Source organism: Grammomys surdaster, unplaced genomic scaffold (assembly GCF_004785775.1).
Source record: "Grammomys surdaster isolate TR1022 unplaced genomic scaffold, NIH_TR_1.0 144, whole genome shotgun sequence".
Taxonomy (NCBI): Eukaryota; Metazoa; Chordata; class Mammalia; order Rodentia; family Muridae; genus Grammomys; species Grammomys surdaster.
Genome location: NW_021604602.1, coordinates 3,710,392 through 3,725,407, shown reverse-complemented (window position 1 = coordinate 3,725,407; position 15,016 = coordinate 3,710,392). Strand labels below are relative to the sequence as shown.

General features: G+C 44.0%; 1 protein-coding gene across 3 annotated transcripts in view; it reads left to right on the top strand.

The window, feature by feature from the left end:
• Setd3 (SET domain containing 3, actin histidine methyltransferase) overlaps nucleotides 1-15,016 on the top strand; it is a 70,121-nt gene that overhangs the window by 16,523 nt on the left and 38,582 nt on the right. For 2 of the 3 annotated variants that reach the window (XM_028764491.1, XM_028764492.1), the window contains exons 4-6: nucleotides 1,589-1,737; nucleotides 3,475-3,547; nucleotides 3,814-4,070. In XM_028764491.1, coding sequence (XP_028620324.1) covers nucleotides 1,589-1,737; nucleotides 3,475-3,547; nucleotides 3,814-4,070 — 479 coding nt within the window. The remainder of the gene's footprint in view (nucleotides 1-1,588; nucleotides 1,738-3,474; nucleotides 3,548-3,813; nucleotides 4,071-15,016) is intronic. The other variant, XM_028764493.1, reaches the window with a different exon arrangement.

Below are 15,016 nucleotides of genomic sequence, written 5' to 3'. Positions count from 1 at the left end.
TGATATGCACAGCCACATGGAAGGTAGCAGAGAAAACAGTAAAGGAGTGCACATTGCAAAAGATGAGAACTTTATAGTCCGAAAAAAACGTGGTTATTTTCCACTGGCTGCCTTAAGTAACCATCTTGTTCTATTTGGACACCTGTCATGGTGTAGTCTGTAGCTTGGATGGCCTTGGACTCCACGTCCAGGAGAGCAGGTTTCTTTCCAATTGGTCCCCGTGGACTTGATGGTGTTAATTATCTCCCATCAAGTTGCCCAAAAATGTCTCTGCTTTTCTGAGTCTGTCTTCTTAGAAGATAGTGTTACTAGGCTGCACTAAAGTTACAGAATGAGGAGAACACAGTTCCATTTTAAACTTTACAAAGCTCAAATCATTTGTCTTCCTTAGTTTCTGTTCATGCCTGGCATGGTAAAGAGGTGTGTCAGGAAACTTTACAGGGTGTGGAATGGGTTAGGTTCTGTGCCTGTCTCCTCATGTTAGTAGCATGCCTCCTGCTCCCCACGTCATCATAATGGGACAGTTACTTCAATGCTTGACTTTTCATCATGTTGAATATTCTAAACCTGATGGAAAGTCTAGAAAAGAAAATGGGTGAGAGTCTCCTACCCAGATTGTACATCTGCTGAACTTACACTGCTCAGCTCCTCCCTTCTTCCTTTCCATCTGCTCAGCTCCACCCTCTATCGTTCTTTTAATTTGTGTATTTATTTGGTTTAAGAAATAAAATATTCCAGATAGAGCTGTAGCTCTGCACTGCTCTTTCAAAGGCATGTGTTTTTACTATGAATACTTTTCACCTCTCCATAAACATCATATAACTAGAAATAGAAATATAATCTGTAAATTTACATACTTACTGTCCTGTTTTGTGTGTTTGAGTGTGTATAAGTACATCATGTGCATGTCTGGTGCCTGTGGAGGTCAGAAGAGGGTGTCGGATCCTCTGGGACTACGCCCACTCTGTGGGTACTGGGAATCAAACCTCGGGCCTTTTTGAGAACAGCCAGTGTTCTTAGTTGCTGAGCCATCTTTGCAGCCACATGCCTAAGTTTTAAACACATGTTATCCCTCGTGGTGTTTTGTGTGTGAACACCCTCAGATCACACTTACAGACTCCCAGTTGCCTGTGTTAGCCCTGCATCTTTGTGTTCTTAGTGTCAGGCCTCCTCTCTTCCAACCATCAGTGCACAGAGACAAGCTGCTGATGTTATTCGATGGGGATTCCTGTTCAGGAGATTGTGAGGAGAGAGATGGTATGTGGCAGATCCCAACCACAGTTGTGGTAACTAAGTCTTCTCTCCCTTTGCCATTCATACCATACAGCAGAGGCACTTCATGGCCAATGTTCTTGTCACATGGTGTCAGAACAGACTAGTGTTCTAGCTGGCAGAGTTTGGGTTTTAATTCACCTTTCCTGGAGGTTGCTCAGGTATGTACCATGACTACCTGGTGGTTAAGTTTGATTACTCAGGGTAAGGGTGTTAAGATGAGAGCTAGTGTGAGCTGTGCTCTGCCTGTATGCTCTAGAGCCATGTGATGATATGTGTCCTAAAGTAGCTCTTGTTTCCAACATGGATGATATAGGTCTGTCTGTTACTTTTGATGGGAAAAGAGAAGATTACTTCCCTGATCTAATGAAATGGGCCTCTGAAAACGGGGCTTCTGTCGAGGGTTTTGAAATGGTTAACTTCAAAGAAGAGGGCTTTGGTTTGAGAGCAACAAGAGACATCAAGGTGAGTTTATTATCTGTTGGTCTAAGGGGGTTTAAGTGTGTTTGAACCATTGTATGGTTTTGAGATTGAGCTTAAGGTATGGGTCAGAGACCCCTGAGGCCTGTCTAAAGCTTCCATCCTTGTGGGCTGCAGTGCCTTTATCTGACCACATGGGCCTCAGTCTGACAGCATTCTAGGGAACCCTGCTAGTTCCTACTCTTGGAGAGCTGTGTCATTACCCTTGTCCTAGAGCAAGGCCTTCATAGGCCTTTGTGAGAAGACTGCAGGATGTGCCTGATCGGATTCGGAGACTCACTAAGGGAAAGGAACCGGACTTAATGGTGGGAGGGAGAGCACATCAAATCCTGTGACGGATGGGGTGGAGGAGAGGAGAACTGGGCATCTGGAGAGAAATGCTTTTCAGACAGCCTCTCTGCTCCTTAGTCCTGCTGTCCTAAAGAGGAGGGGTCACTTAGTTACTTAGCTTATTTGCCAGTGGGGAGAAAGGACTGAGTTTAGCCTGTGGGTGCTGGTCACCACAGGATTTACTCTGCTTTGTCCTCTCCACCCTATGCCTTACAGGGCAAGCTCACAGAGGGCTTGGAGGGAGCCAGTGTGCCTGTGACCAGGTGTGAGCATCTGCCTGCTTCTGGAACTCAGCAGGTTATATTTTGAGTGACCCTCTAGTATAGACTCGTATCTCTCAGCTGGGGAAGAGCTTGAATAGAAGAAATGGGTATTTGTTCAGTCTCCTCAGACCACCAGTAACTTTTTGACCAAGCTTTCATTAACCAATTGTCCTCATAACTCTGGCATATTATGTATCTGTTGAGTACGTACTGTGTGAGGGATACTCATTTGTTATTATGCCAGATTTATAGAAAAATCTAGGACTTTTTCATATATGATACTTACAATCTATTGTAGGGGACAAAGCAGAAAAACATTCAGATAGTAGACACTAACAGAGGCAGAATGTCACAGGCTTTTCTCTTGTGTCAGATGAGAAGCCTCATTGATGCCAGTACTCCCTAATACCTTAGCTGTGGTCTTACGGGGCTTTTCTTGTGAACTCTGGAGGCTGGAAGGTGAAGGTGCTGTGCATCGGGTTCTGCTGAGGGCCTTCTTCCTGCTTTGCCCCTGGCCCGGTCCTGGCACAGTTCTACATGACAGCGCTAGGCATGGGTTAAGCCGTAGAGGTAAACACAGACATACCCAAAAGAATTGTACCATGTCTGAAGATGCACTAGTACACTGGGAGAGGATGAGTGTGGCTGAGGGTGTTTGTGGGCTGGTGCCTTAGCTGCTGCTGGGTTGAATCCCTGTGCAGCAGTACTTCTGCTCTGGGTCACTGTCTCAGTAGAGAAGCAATTCACTTTTAACACATGAGGCCTTGGGTTAGAGGTAGGGACTAGTTCATTTTTAGAACTTGAAAGTCTAAGTATAGCACACAATAAAACAGACTTTTGTGTTCTACTCCAGATGTTCTACTTGCTTCAAAGTAAAGCTGAAAGTCTTATTCGGTGTTACCAGCATAAAGACTGTATGGTGCTAGTTTTCCTCACAGATATAGAATTTTAGATTATGCTTCTACTATTTTAACTATCGTATATGTGAATATTTAAAACATACATGGTATTTAGAAGTGCCGATGTGCAGCTGTATTGTATTTTCTTGTGGTTGGCTTTCTGATAGCTATAGTTGAAATGATTGTAGCATGTTGTGAGATTCTACTGTTTTCTTATTTTTTTTCTCTAGGCAGAAGAATTATTTTTATGGGTTCCACGAAAGTTACTAATGACTGTTGAATCTGCTAAGAATTCAGTATTGGGTAAGAATAATTTATTTAAGGCAATGTACAAGTTATATAAATTTTATTTCTGACAATAAAAGATCATGCTTGGTTGTTTTTTCAACTGATGACATAGTCCCTCAAATCCATATTAAGGTTTTCCATTTTATGTCCAAAGAAGGATGTATGTGACATGAAGTATTATATGATCTTAGGGTTTTGTGCTGTGATTTTAGCATGTTTTGAGTGGTGGCTTTTTAAAGGAGTCCATGACACTTACCCTGTTAACTTCTGGGTTGATTTAGGACCCCTGTATTCCCAAGACCGAATTCTCCAAGCTATGGGAAACATTGCACTGGCCTTTCATCTGCTGTGTGAACGAGCCAACCCCAACTCTTTCTGGCAGCCATACATTCAGACCCTCCCCAGTGAATATGACACCCCTCTCTACTTCGAAGAAGAGGAAGTACGATGTCTTCAGTCGACACAAGCCATCCATGATGTCTTCAGCCAGTATAAAAACACAGCACGCCAGTACGCCTATTTCTATAAAGTCATCCAGGTGAGCAGGGCAGGGAGGAGTGGCGCGTGTGTCTTACAGGGCCTAAGCACCTTGCTTTTAAGCTAGAGGGTATTCAGTACCTTTCATCATTTCCACTTTTGTAGACCACTACCACATAGTTTTAAATGGATCTGGCTTTGTCAGCACCCAGGATCAATACAAGCAGAAGTGCTTTCTCACTGACTAAAGTCAGAGATTTTACAAGCTGTGAACTTTATCAAATATAAAAAGGTTCCCTGTGTGTAATGTTTCTAGGAAAATTAGAATTGATCTCTAGGGGCTGGATAGGTGGCTCAGAGGTTGAGAGCCCTTGCTGTTCTTGCAAAAGACCAGGGTTCAATTCTCAGCACTTACGTGATATTATGCCATCTGTAATTTCAGGTCTGGGGGATCTGGTGCCCTTTTCTGACTTCCTAGGGTGCACAGACATACATGCAGGCAAAGCACTTATTGATAAAATGAATAAATCTAATTCTAAAATTAAAATTAATTTTTAAATTCTAAAAACTTAAAAACATTAGGAAACAGAAATTGGTAAAAGTTAAAATTAATTTCTATATCCATTAGCTGAAAAAAAATAGAGTTATGTGAACTGCAAGGCAAATTGCTTATGTCTTCCAAAGCGTACTACTATTTATTATTATTTCTTAGGTAGTTCTAAGAGACAGTGTCGTAATACAAACCTCTAGAGGGTTGATTTTGACTTTGTGTGTTTTGAGGGTTTCATCTTCCCTTTTCAGGAAGGGGCAGAGCCAGTACTGCAGCTCCCCATGGAGCTGAGCAGGAGGTGTCCTCTCCAGACTCCCCTTTGCAGTACTTGGGTCTGTCTCTGCCCTGCTACACCTGACTGTGGAGAGCAGGAGTGGTCACTGCTTGTTCCCAGTCCTGTTCTTGGGCAGCTTGACAGCCTGCAGCCTGCATCAGGCTGATGTGGTTATGTTGTAAGTCATCTGCCCTACAGTTTGGCTTCCTTTTGAAATGCATTAATCTCACTTTATTGCTTAATGGAATAATTTTACTTATTACATTAATTGACTGATTGATTGATTGATTGTAAAGATGACTTTATTTGTATATGTATGCATAGAACCTAGGACCTTCTGCTTGCTAGGCAAGCACTTTCCCACAGCTGTCCATTCATTGATTTAGCTTTACAACATGCCTGTGGTATAGGAATATCCCTCGAAGAGATACATCTCCCCCCCTGCCAAGTGTTCCAACTATTTCAAAAGTCATAGGAGTCTTGCCTCAAATACAAATTGTTTTGCCTTTTGAAGAATATGTAGATTTTCTTTCAGGTTTACCTAATTTAAAAAAATTGATGGAGCTGGATTAAAACTTTTCCTCTTTATTTATGATGTCCTCGAGTCCTATATCTGACATCTGGTGTGGCTTTTTGTCATCTGAAAGTGTTATGTTTTTATTTTTATTTTTATTTTATTTTAATGAGTGCCTTGGCATTGTGAGTGCCTCTGACTCTCTGCCTGTCTGTCCCCCCCCACCCCCCCCCCTGTGTGTGTGTGTGTGTGTGTGTGTGTGTAATGTAGGCTATGGGGTGTGGTCACTTATGTGGGTTAGCTGGGAGGCTTTGTTAGGAAGGGCGTTTAAGTGATGGTCCCTAAGCTGGACAATTGATTCTGAGGCAGAATGAAGCAGTGGAGGATAATCCATCCACGGAAAAGCCCAGTGGCCATGTAGGAAAGAGCACAGGCGTTAGGGTGAGATAAGCTTCTGGAAAACCCGATTCCATCACACTTGCTGTTCAAATAGAATTTGGAACTGGTTGCTTTGTGGTAACTGAAGGGGGGCTCTGAAGCCAACTCAACAGGGCTTACCTACCTCACTCTCCACTGCGTAGCACTGTGCTGTGCCTCAGTGGGCAGTTTCTGTGCTTCCCTTGGCTGTAAGGTGGGACGGTAGACAGAAAGAGGTGACCTGTGTGAATGCAGCCCCTGGGCTGCAGAGACACTCCACTTGTGTAAGTGTCACTGTTGGGACCCTTCAGCTTCAGCCAGCCTTGCTTGGTTGTTCCAGGTTCTTGTGGGTTTCCCTTGCTTCTCCCTGTGTTGGGATACTTTACATCAGCCTTTTAACATTTTCCGTCCAGATCTCTAGGTGGGCCAGTATAGTGAAGGCCTCCTGCAGGCTGCAGTGCAGGGTGTGGGCATGGACTGCTCAGATCCCACAGCTCTGCTGTCAGCTTGGGGACTGAAATCTTGGCAGTTCAGGAAGGTCTGAGTGTTTTTTGTAGTTACTGCAAAGTCAGGTTGTCACTGTGGGAGACAGCTCTTCTCGTAAGAGTTCGGAGTGTTCGCTGTTTGGTGAGAAGCCCTGCCCGGCCAGTGCAGTCTGCTGTCATGTTTCTTTGCCTCTTCCTTGTCCTCCTCAGTGCTTGTGTTTTGTTTTCTTTTTTTTTGAAACAGGATTTTGTTATATACTCCTGGCTGGCCTGGAATTTGTTATGTAGACTAGGATGGCCCATGAATGTGGGCTAATCCTCCTGCCTCAGTACTGGGATTACAAACATGTTGCACTCTAAACCTAGCTAACTGCTGGGGTTCTTTTTCCAAGGAAAGCGTGACTGTAACTAGCAGGAAAAAAAATGAGGAGCAGAAGGAACTATTCAAGTTGAAAACACATCATGAGCTTTTGTAGAAAGTATTTTCTTCTCTCTCTCTCTCTCTCTCTCTCTCTCTCTCTCTCTCTCTCTCTCTGTCTCTCTCCCTCTCTGTCTCTCTCCCTCTCTCCCTCTCTCCCTCTCTCCCTCTCTCCCTCTCTCCCTTTGAGACAGGCTCTCACTGTGTAGTTCTGGCTGACCTGGAATTGGCTGTGCAGACCAGGTTAGTCTCAGACTCACAGAGATTTGCTTGCCCTCACTGGTCGGGAGTGCTGGGATTTGAGGCATGCTCCACCGTGCCTGGCCTGTTAGAAAAGGAACTCCAGGCAGCCTAGAACCAGGAGGCCTAGCCTGAGAGCCAGCCCAGCAGCTCAGGTGTGTATGAGGAGATGTGGTGGCCAGTGTAAGGAGCAGCTGCTCTGCGTTAGCCAGAGGTCCAGAACTAACAGAGTGAACAGACACACACACTAAAGGGGTTTGTTAGAGTGCCTCACGGCTGTGCTCCAAGGAGTGGAACCTCTGTCATACTACAGAAGGGAAAAGGCAAGAGGCTGGTAGTTGTTCAGTCCATAAGGCTGGGTGTCTCTCAGGGTTCCTGGAGAGCTGCTGGTCTTGTCTGTCAGATTCCTGAAGAAGTTGGATTTCATATCAACTGTAGCAGTAGGAGAGTGCATTTGCTAGTGAGAGTGAAGGCAAGCAAGAAGAAAACACTTTCCTTCTTCTATGTCTTCGTATGTTAGCCACCACCAGAAAGTATCAGGTTGGGGTGGGTCTTTCTTCAAATGATCTGATTAAGAAAATGCTCTCACAGGAGTAACCACTTGGGTCCCTGTCAATACCAGATGTAGTCAAGTTGACAGGCAAAATTAGCCATTACACTTGGTATACCATCTTTTGAGTCCAGCTGTTTTTCTGGTTTTAGGTTATTCTCGTCACTTCTGAAAGTGTTGAATAGGAAATCCGAGTAAATACAGATGTTTTTGTTGTCTGCTGTTATTTGTTTGTGTGGTGTCTTCCCTCTTCCTCATGCCTTTAGGGTTGCTGTTAGGCCACTAGCCGCTCAGTGCAGCATCACTGTCCCAGCACTCAGGAAGAGTGAAGAGACCCATGTTAATATTTTATCACATGATCTGTCCCTGGGAGTGTCCTCATTTGTTGTTTTTGTTTTTTGTTTTTTCATTGAAGAGCTTCATCTTCTCCAGGGACATGAAAACTCTTCCCCAGACAAATACACACATGAGCTCTGCCACAGATCTTTGCAGGGTTCAGGGAAGGGGTGTCCATGTTCCATTTGTAATTATTATTGTTTCCACTTAGAATTGTCTTCCTGGTGCTGGCTTGAGGGCTCCTTTGTCAGGGCTCAGAGTCAGTGTGTCTGTGGTATGCTTTGCCCTTGGCAGGTCTGCAGAGAGAGTCACACTGTTCTCCAGTGTTATATTCTAAGTGTGCTATGACTAACTTCCACTAATCATACATTTCTTTAGGAGTTACATTTCTCTGTATGAATTTTTATTTTAATATCTTTGTTGGTCTTTTGTCTTTTGACTGTCTTAAAACTGAGACTGTTTTCAGGGCACTCTCCTCCTGGCATATTTCTCAAGGGCTCAAGGGCTTCTTGGTGTGGGCACTTTGTTAGTTCAAGTGAACTGACTTTAGCTTGCTTTATAGAATTTGTTTTAAAATGGAATCCTGCCAGGCCTCTGTTCCTCCTCCCTTGTGTACTGGAGGCTTGCGTGACTGGTCTTCAGGCGTCCTTCCAGATCCTGCACTGTAGTCTCTTCCTTTTTCTTTTTCATTGAAGGGCAGGCAAGCAAGGCTTTATTGAGAAGCAGAGTAACAGCTCCTGCAGCAGGGAGATCCTGAAAGTAGGTTGCTTGAGAAAGTATTCTGAGATAGTATCTCCCTAAGATACTGGGAAGCTAGAGCAGTCACTGCATCCTTTAGGTTGTAAGCACGAGAGCTCAGTGCCTTAGGAGCCCGCCTGGCATGGTTGTAGCACCTGCTGGCGCAGCATTGTACTGCAGCTGATTTTAACACTCCCAAGTCTAGGAGCCAAGTTTAGAAGCTGACTAAGCCACATGCTAGAAAAGGCTTCTATGGGTTGAGAGTCCTCAATAGGAGTACATTTTCCATCAGTTTATGAACAGGAGTCAGAGAAGAAAGGACTGGTGGTGGAAGGCAGGCCTAGCTTTTGTAACTTGCAATTTTCTGGCTATGAAAATGTTCCTATCAGAACATACCATAGGTCAGCTGCACGGGAGACTTCCTCAGGGAGCATGTAACCAGTCTTGTGATAGAAATCACTGGAAAAGTAAGATTCGGCTTCAACGCGGATGTGAAACCGTGTATTTGTGAAAGTGAACCAAATGGCTTTACTCTCTTTACTCAGTTGAATGATCAAGTGGAAAAAAAAAGCAGATCTGAGGATAAGCTATCTTTTAACTGATAATTGTTATCCTGTAACAAGTCAGATACTGTGACATGGGGCATCCGCTTGTGTTGGGACTAAGAATTTTCATTGAGACACATTTTCCGGTGTTCAGACTTTAAAATCTGATTGACATTTAATGGAACTTAAAGTCCATTCATTTCCCAGTTTAGGTGAAGTATTTTATGTTACCTGGAATTATTCTGTGAAGAAAATGGTTTGTGTATTAATTACTTATCTTGTTTCAAAGTGAGAGAATTTATTCATAGTGAATTCCTATTTTTTTTTTCCTGCCTCTTGCTTCAGAGTAGAGCATGGCAGTCTTGAATTGCGTACTAGCCAGGGCTATGGTGGCAGAAGAGATGAATAGCCATAGTCACAGTTACTGCTACACCTGCCTGACAAGAGGCAGAAAAGATGCCACTGTGGTTCTTGGTGTGCCATGACAGGTGTGGCTGATCGCAGGCAGTTGTTTGCCTTACTGCTGCCATTTTACTTGGATCTGTTACATAGCAGCCCAGATGTGCACTTGCTGTTCCATGTGGAGAGCCTGTGACACACAGCCTTGCAGGAACATGCACTGAATTAGAGGAAAGACCCTGATGCCAGCTTGTAGTGTCTATGATTAGAGGTCAGGAACTGCAGGTGGTATCCAACTATGTGTGTGTGTGTGTGTGTGTGTGTGCATGTGTGTACATGCCTGTTTACTTTATAAATTAGGTTAAATAAGAGATTAATAATAACTACTAATAAAGTAGTAGTTACAATAGTATACTATAATAAAATAACATCACTGCTGATGCTTTTGGGCCATTGCTAAGCTAAATACAGGTCACTCAAACGAAAGTATTGTAGGATCTAGACACTGGTAAGTGACTAAACAGGTGGCTCAAAACAGGGCGACTCACATCCCTGACAGAAAACAAAGGATAGCATGAGAGTTGATCACATTCTTCAGAAGAGCGTTCAATTTAAATATTGGAGATTATTTCTTGAATTTTCCATTTAATACTTTTGTATTATAGTTGACCATGATTAGCTGAAATAGTGGAAAGAAAAATCTTTGATGAGGAGGGTTACTGTGTTCTGGAACTTGGGGACCAATATACCCAGTGTCCTAGTTGTTTATAGGTACACATGTAGATATGTGTGCTGGTTGTTTTTTGGGAAGAGGGAATTGTAACAGAAAATGACTCCATAAGATGGCCTATAGGCAAGTCCATGGGAATTTTTCTTAATTAGTGATTGATGTGGGTGGGCCCAGTTTACTGTGGGTGGTGCCGTCCCTGGGCAGGTGGTCCTGGGTTCTATAAGAAAGTAGGGTGAGCAAGGTATGGGGAACAAGCCAATAAACAGCACCTCTCCATGGCCTCTGCATCAGCTTGTTTCCAGGTTCCTGTCATGTGTTCTTGCCTTGGCTTCCTTTAGTGATGGACTACAATCTCTTAAGATGAAGTAAACACTTCCCTCCCCGGGTTGTTTTTGGTGTTGTGGTAATTATAGGAGTACAAACCTAACCAAGACAGTGTGTATGCTTCCCCCGGTTTCTGGAATATGCTGTCCATGGCTGTCACTCTTGTCTGGTAGCAGAAATGGCTTCCCAGTTATATTCCTGATGGTCACTTCCAGCCAGTGTGGACCTGTCCCCTTATTCTGTTTCTCCCACTTTGACTGGGTCTTTTCCTTTTACCTGGAAACCAGTGTTAGGGGACTTTAATCCTGAACAGCTAGCCAGCCCTCTCTGGCTTCAGCTCTCTGTGTGATTGCTACCCCATCTGTTTCTTTGGATTTTAACCCCTCATAGCTACTTACTTATTTAAGTAACTCAACTGACAATGAGTCTTTCGAGTGTAAAGTATTACATTTAGAGATAGCTACTGGCAGGGATAAAGAAGTACAAGCATTTGTGTTTTGTGTGTGCGAGTGTGTGTGTGTGTGTGTGTGTGTGTGCGCGTGTGCATGTGTGCACTAGAGATTGAACCCAGCCCTTTTGAACCACACCCCTAACTTCACAAAAATTTTCTGTAACCCCGACACCCTTTCGGAGAGTATTTGGTAGAAATCACTCATTTGTATTTATCTGATATTCCCTCAGATTGAGTTGAGATTATGGCAGCGGTGCATAGAAGTCCACTTGTGCCCTGCTCAGTTGTCTGCTTTTAGTTTGAAATGATTTTACGGTTATAGACAAGTTACCAACGTAAGGTAAGGAGCGCACGTTCACTCTGCTTGCTCTGGCTTGCTGTGATGCCTTTCTGCAGTGAAAGCCGGGAGCCAGGTTAGTGAGGACACAGAGCTCCCTCACTGCACTTGTCCGCCTTTGCTTGCAGTTGTCTGACTTCCCAGTCACCTAACACTGTTTTGAAGACTACTGTGGCAGGCACTTTGTAGACAATGCTCATTTAATACTTATCTGAAGTTTTTCACTTTAGGCTGAGATTATGTTTTTGGCAGGAGTCCCATACAAGTCAAGTTGTGTCCTCTTCAGGGAACACATAAATTAATGTGCTTTATTAATGACTTTTCCAATAAATTGGATGCTTTCCTAGTAAGCAAATCCCCTATTCTCATTGATTAGTTTTTGTGCTCATCACTGCCCTCTGCAGGAGGAATGTATGACTATGGGGTGTGCCAGTTGCAAGTTTTCTGCTCTGTTTTTTCTTCTGTGGATAGTGAAATTTTACGTTGAGGAATAGCTGCCCCTACTTCCTAATTTATTGATTTATTCAGGGGCTCATATCAACAAGGATTCCTGGATACTTATTCAGTTTGATAGGTTTTATGATTCCTTGCTTTCACTATTGATTTGATGCACTGTTTTCTTTTTCCTTCCTTCTTTCTTTCTTTTCTTTTTTTTTTTGTTTGTTTGTTTTTTGGTTTCTCTGTGTAGTCCTGGCTGTCCTGGAACTCACTCTGTAGACCAGGCTGGCCTCGAACTCAGAAATCCGCCTTCCTCTGCCTCCCAAGTGCTGGGATTAAAGGCGTTCACCACCACTGCCTGCCTGATACACTGTTTTAAACGGCTTTGCCTATGACAATTGATTTGTCCTTTAGTTTTAACTATTTGGAGAAAATGCTATGCAGCATTTGCCATAACCTAAATGTACGGAAGTATGTTAAATAAGAACTTGTTGAAATAACTGATTTCTGCGTTACACATTACTTACAGAGTTTCTTTAGCATCCGAGTGGAAAGTAGCTGTGGGTAATACTTTCTGAGTGCTACCCTCTGTCCGTCCTAACTTAAACATTTTGCTTTGTTCTTAGCTGACTCCATAGTCATGCTAGAGCTACTAAGTAAGGGCTCTGAGCAGCAGAAGTGAGGCTGAAGGCACACAGTCAGAAGTGATGGTGACGTGCCTGAAGCCAGCTTAGTGGACTGCAGGTGCGAGAGGAGTGAGCATGGTTCTTATGGTGGGCTGTGGGAGCCACAAGCAGAAGTCATGAGGTTTAGAAGACCAATAGCAATTTCTGATTTCATGGTGTTCCCGTGACTCGGCTGAGAGTGTTCTCTGTTCTGGTGAGCAACAGTCATTTGCAGAGTGCTTGTAGGGCTGTCCTGAGGAAGCACAAGAGTGAGGGTGGGCACACAGAGCTTCTGTGCAGATCACCAGGAGCTCATGGCTGCAAGTGTCAGTCCCTTTAGGGTAGAGCTGTGACCATGCCTTTGTGACTTGCAAAAGGGAGAAGCTTCACAGGACTCGCTGGTTGTCTTGCTTGTTTTGAAGAAATGCAGCTTGTGAGACAAGCACTCTACACCAGCTGCAGCCTCAGACCTCCTTGGCGTTCTTCTGAGTGCTTTGATTTTTCCAGTGATCCAGGAGGGAAGGATGCATCTCCGTTGTGCACATGAGGAATGGAAGATGTGGCAGCTGCTCTCAGGTGTGGCGATGTCTGCAGTTTTTGAATTGGGTTTAGAGTAATTCTGTAGGACCCAAGCCTTGAGCTAGCTTCTAACCATAGATCCAGTCTTTGTTTTTTAAGGTTATTTGTAGTTTTAATTTTGGGATCAAGAAGTTGTAGTTAAGAGGAGAGTAGTCTGGTATGAGAGTTCTTCAGGATATTACATGTACAGAAAGTTGAATGTCTCCTATTGACCGAGAGGGTCATGTGCTTACAGGGCCATTCTGTGGTCTTAGTGGGCATTCTGTTAGCACCCTAGTGAAACATCCAGCCCTGTAGACCACCTCTCTGCCAGACTTGGAACCTATGCATCCTTAGAGGGTGTAAGTTCTTTACATTATCCCTGGGTTCTGCAGAAGCTGGCAGTGTACCATCTCTTCATTGTTATCCTTACCTGGTCAACTTTTCACGGTGCAAAAACATGCAAATAAACCAGAAGTCAAAAAGGAGCACAGACTGGTATATCTTCTGTAGAGCTGTCAGTGCCATTGCTATCTTGGTCGGAGCTTCTGGCTACCTTAAAATGTCTTGAATTGTGTGTCCTTGCTTGTTCCTGATAGTCATTCTCATCCCTTTGTAATGTGAGTTCAATATATTCGAGTTTCTGTGTTCTTTGTAAGGTTTCCACGAGGATTGCCCATGTAAATGTATATCTGATGCTCAGCATCTTGCTCACGCCCGTGGCTCTGTCATTTTAAAATTTCACCTGAGTTTCTCACTGTGTCCACTTGTTTGTATACTGCTATAGCAATTCAGATATGGTCTTTATCTTCTGGGAATTTAGTGCCCTTTGTTTTCTCTTATTTTTTCTTTGCCTTTAGTTTCAGTGGCCTCTGGAAGACTTTTTTCCCCCAGTGTCCATGGTTCTGTCTGGGGAAAAGCCATACCTTGTATGGTATTGGCTCTGAGAGTGGGAAGGACAACACTCTGTGGTGCATCCATATGAGCCTGGAACACTGTAGCCCGTTCTCATGTCCTGTGGAAGCTCTTGAGATTCAGACTCCAGCATGTGCAGTCTGCCCTGTTGACTGTAGCATTCCTGCCCCTGGTCCCTCATGCTGAACTCTGGCCCTCCTCCCCTTCCTTAGCCTAGCCTGTTAGAATTTAAACTTGTGACTGTATTACTCAGCTTAGGAGTAGACATCCAACAAAGTATATATATATATATATATATATATATATATATATTTTTCCTCCCTCCCCTCATAATACCTGTTAGCAGAAGCAATCCTGGGTAATAGGACTCAGGTCTGATACCTCTGGAGAAAGGGAAGTAAAGGGTGTGATGCTTTTGGAATTTCAGTTTTAGCTGCTGTTCCAGTGTCCTAGAGGTGTGTCCCAGAGTTCCATGCCCTCTGACCTTGGTTTCTGTCCTAAAGTAAATTAGTATCCAGTAGGATTTCATGTTTCCTTACTGTCTGTCTCCTCAACTAGAGTGCTACCCACTGAGGGCAGGGACTTTGTTCCATTCTCAGTCAGACAGATAACTGGAGATGACGACACAGAGATAGTGCTTGGTAGTCATTGAGTAACGTCATAGCTGAACATCATAGTAAACAACCGCTATTCAAATAAAATAAGCCTGGTGGACACTGCATTCTGCAGCCCATGGAGAGCTGTGGTTACATTGACCTCACCAGCACCAGAGTGTTGGGATAGATCCAAGGGATGCCAGACAAGTCCACTGAGACGAAGCCCTGCCGTTCTGACTGCACGTTCCATCCGGAGGGCTCCAGAACCCGTACTGTAGTCATCTGCTGGCTCCCCACCCACTTCAGAATCACCAAAAGCCACTGTTGACATTGTCTGTGCGATGGGCCTTTCACAGACTGGCGCAAAGGGTCAAAGGCAGACTGCTGCTGTCAGTCAAATGTGCTTTGGCTGAACTACAGCTTCAGCCTCTCCCCTCTTCTCTGAGACAGGGTCTTGTTATAATAGCTCAAGGTGGCCCAGACTGTCCAGACTAGTTCAAGTACGTCATCTTCCTGCCTCAACTTTT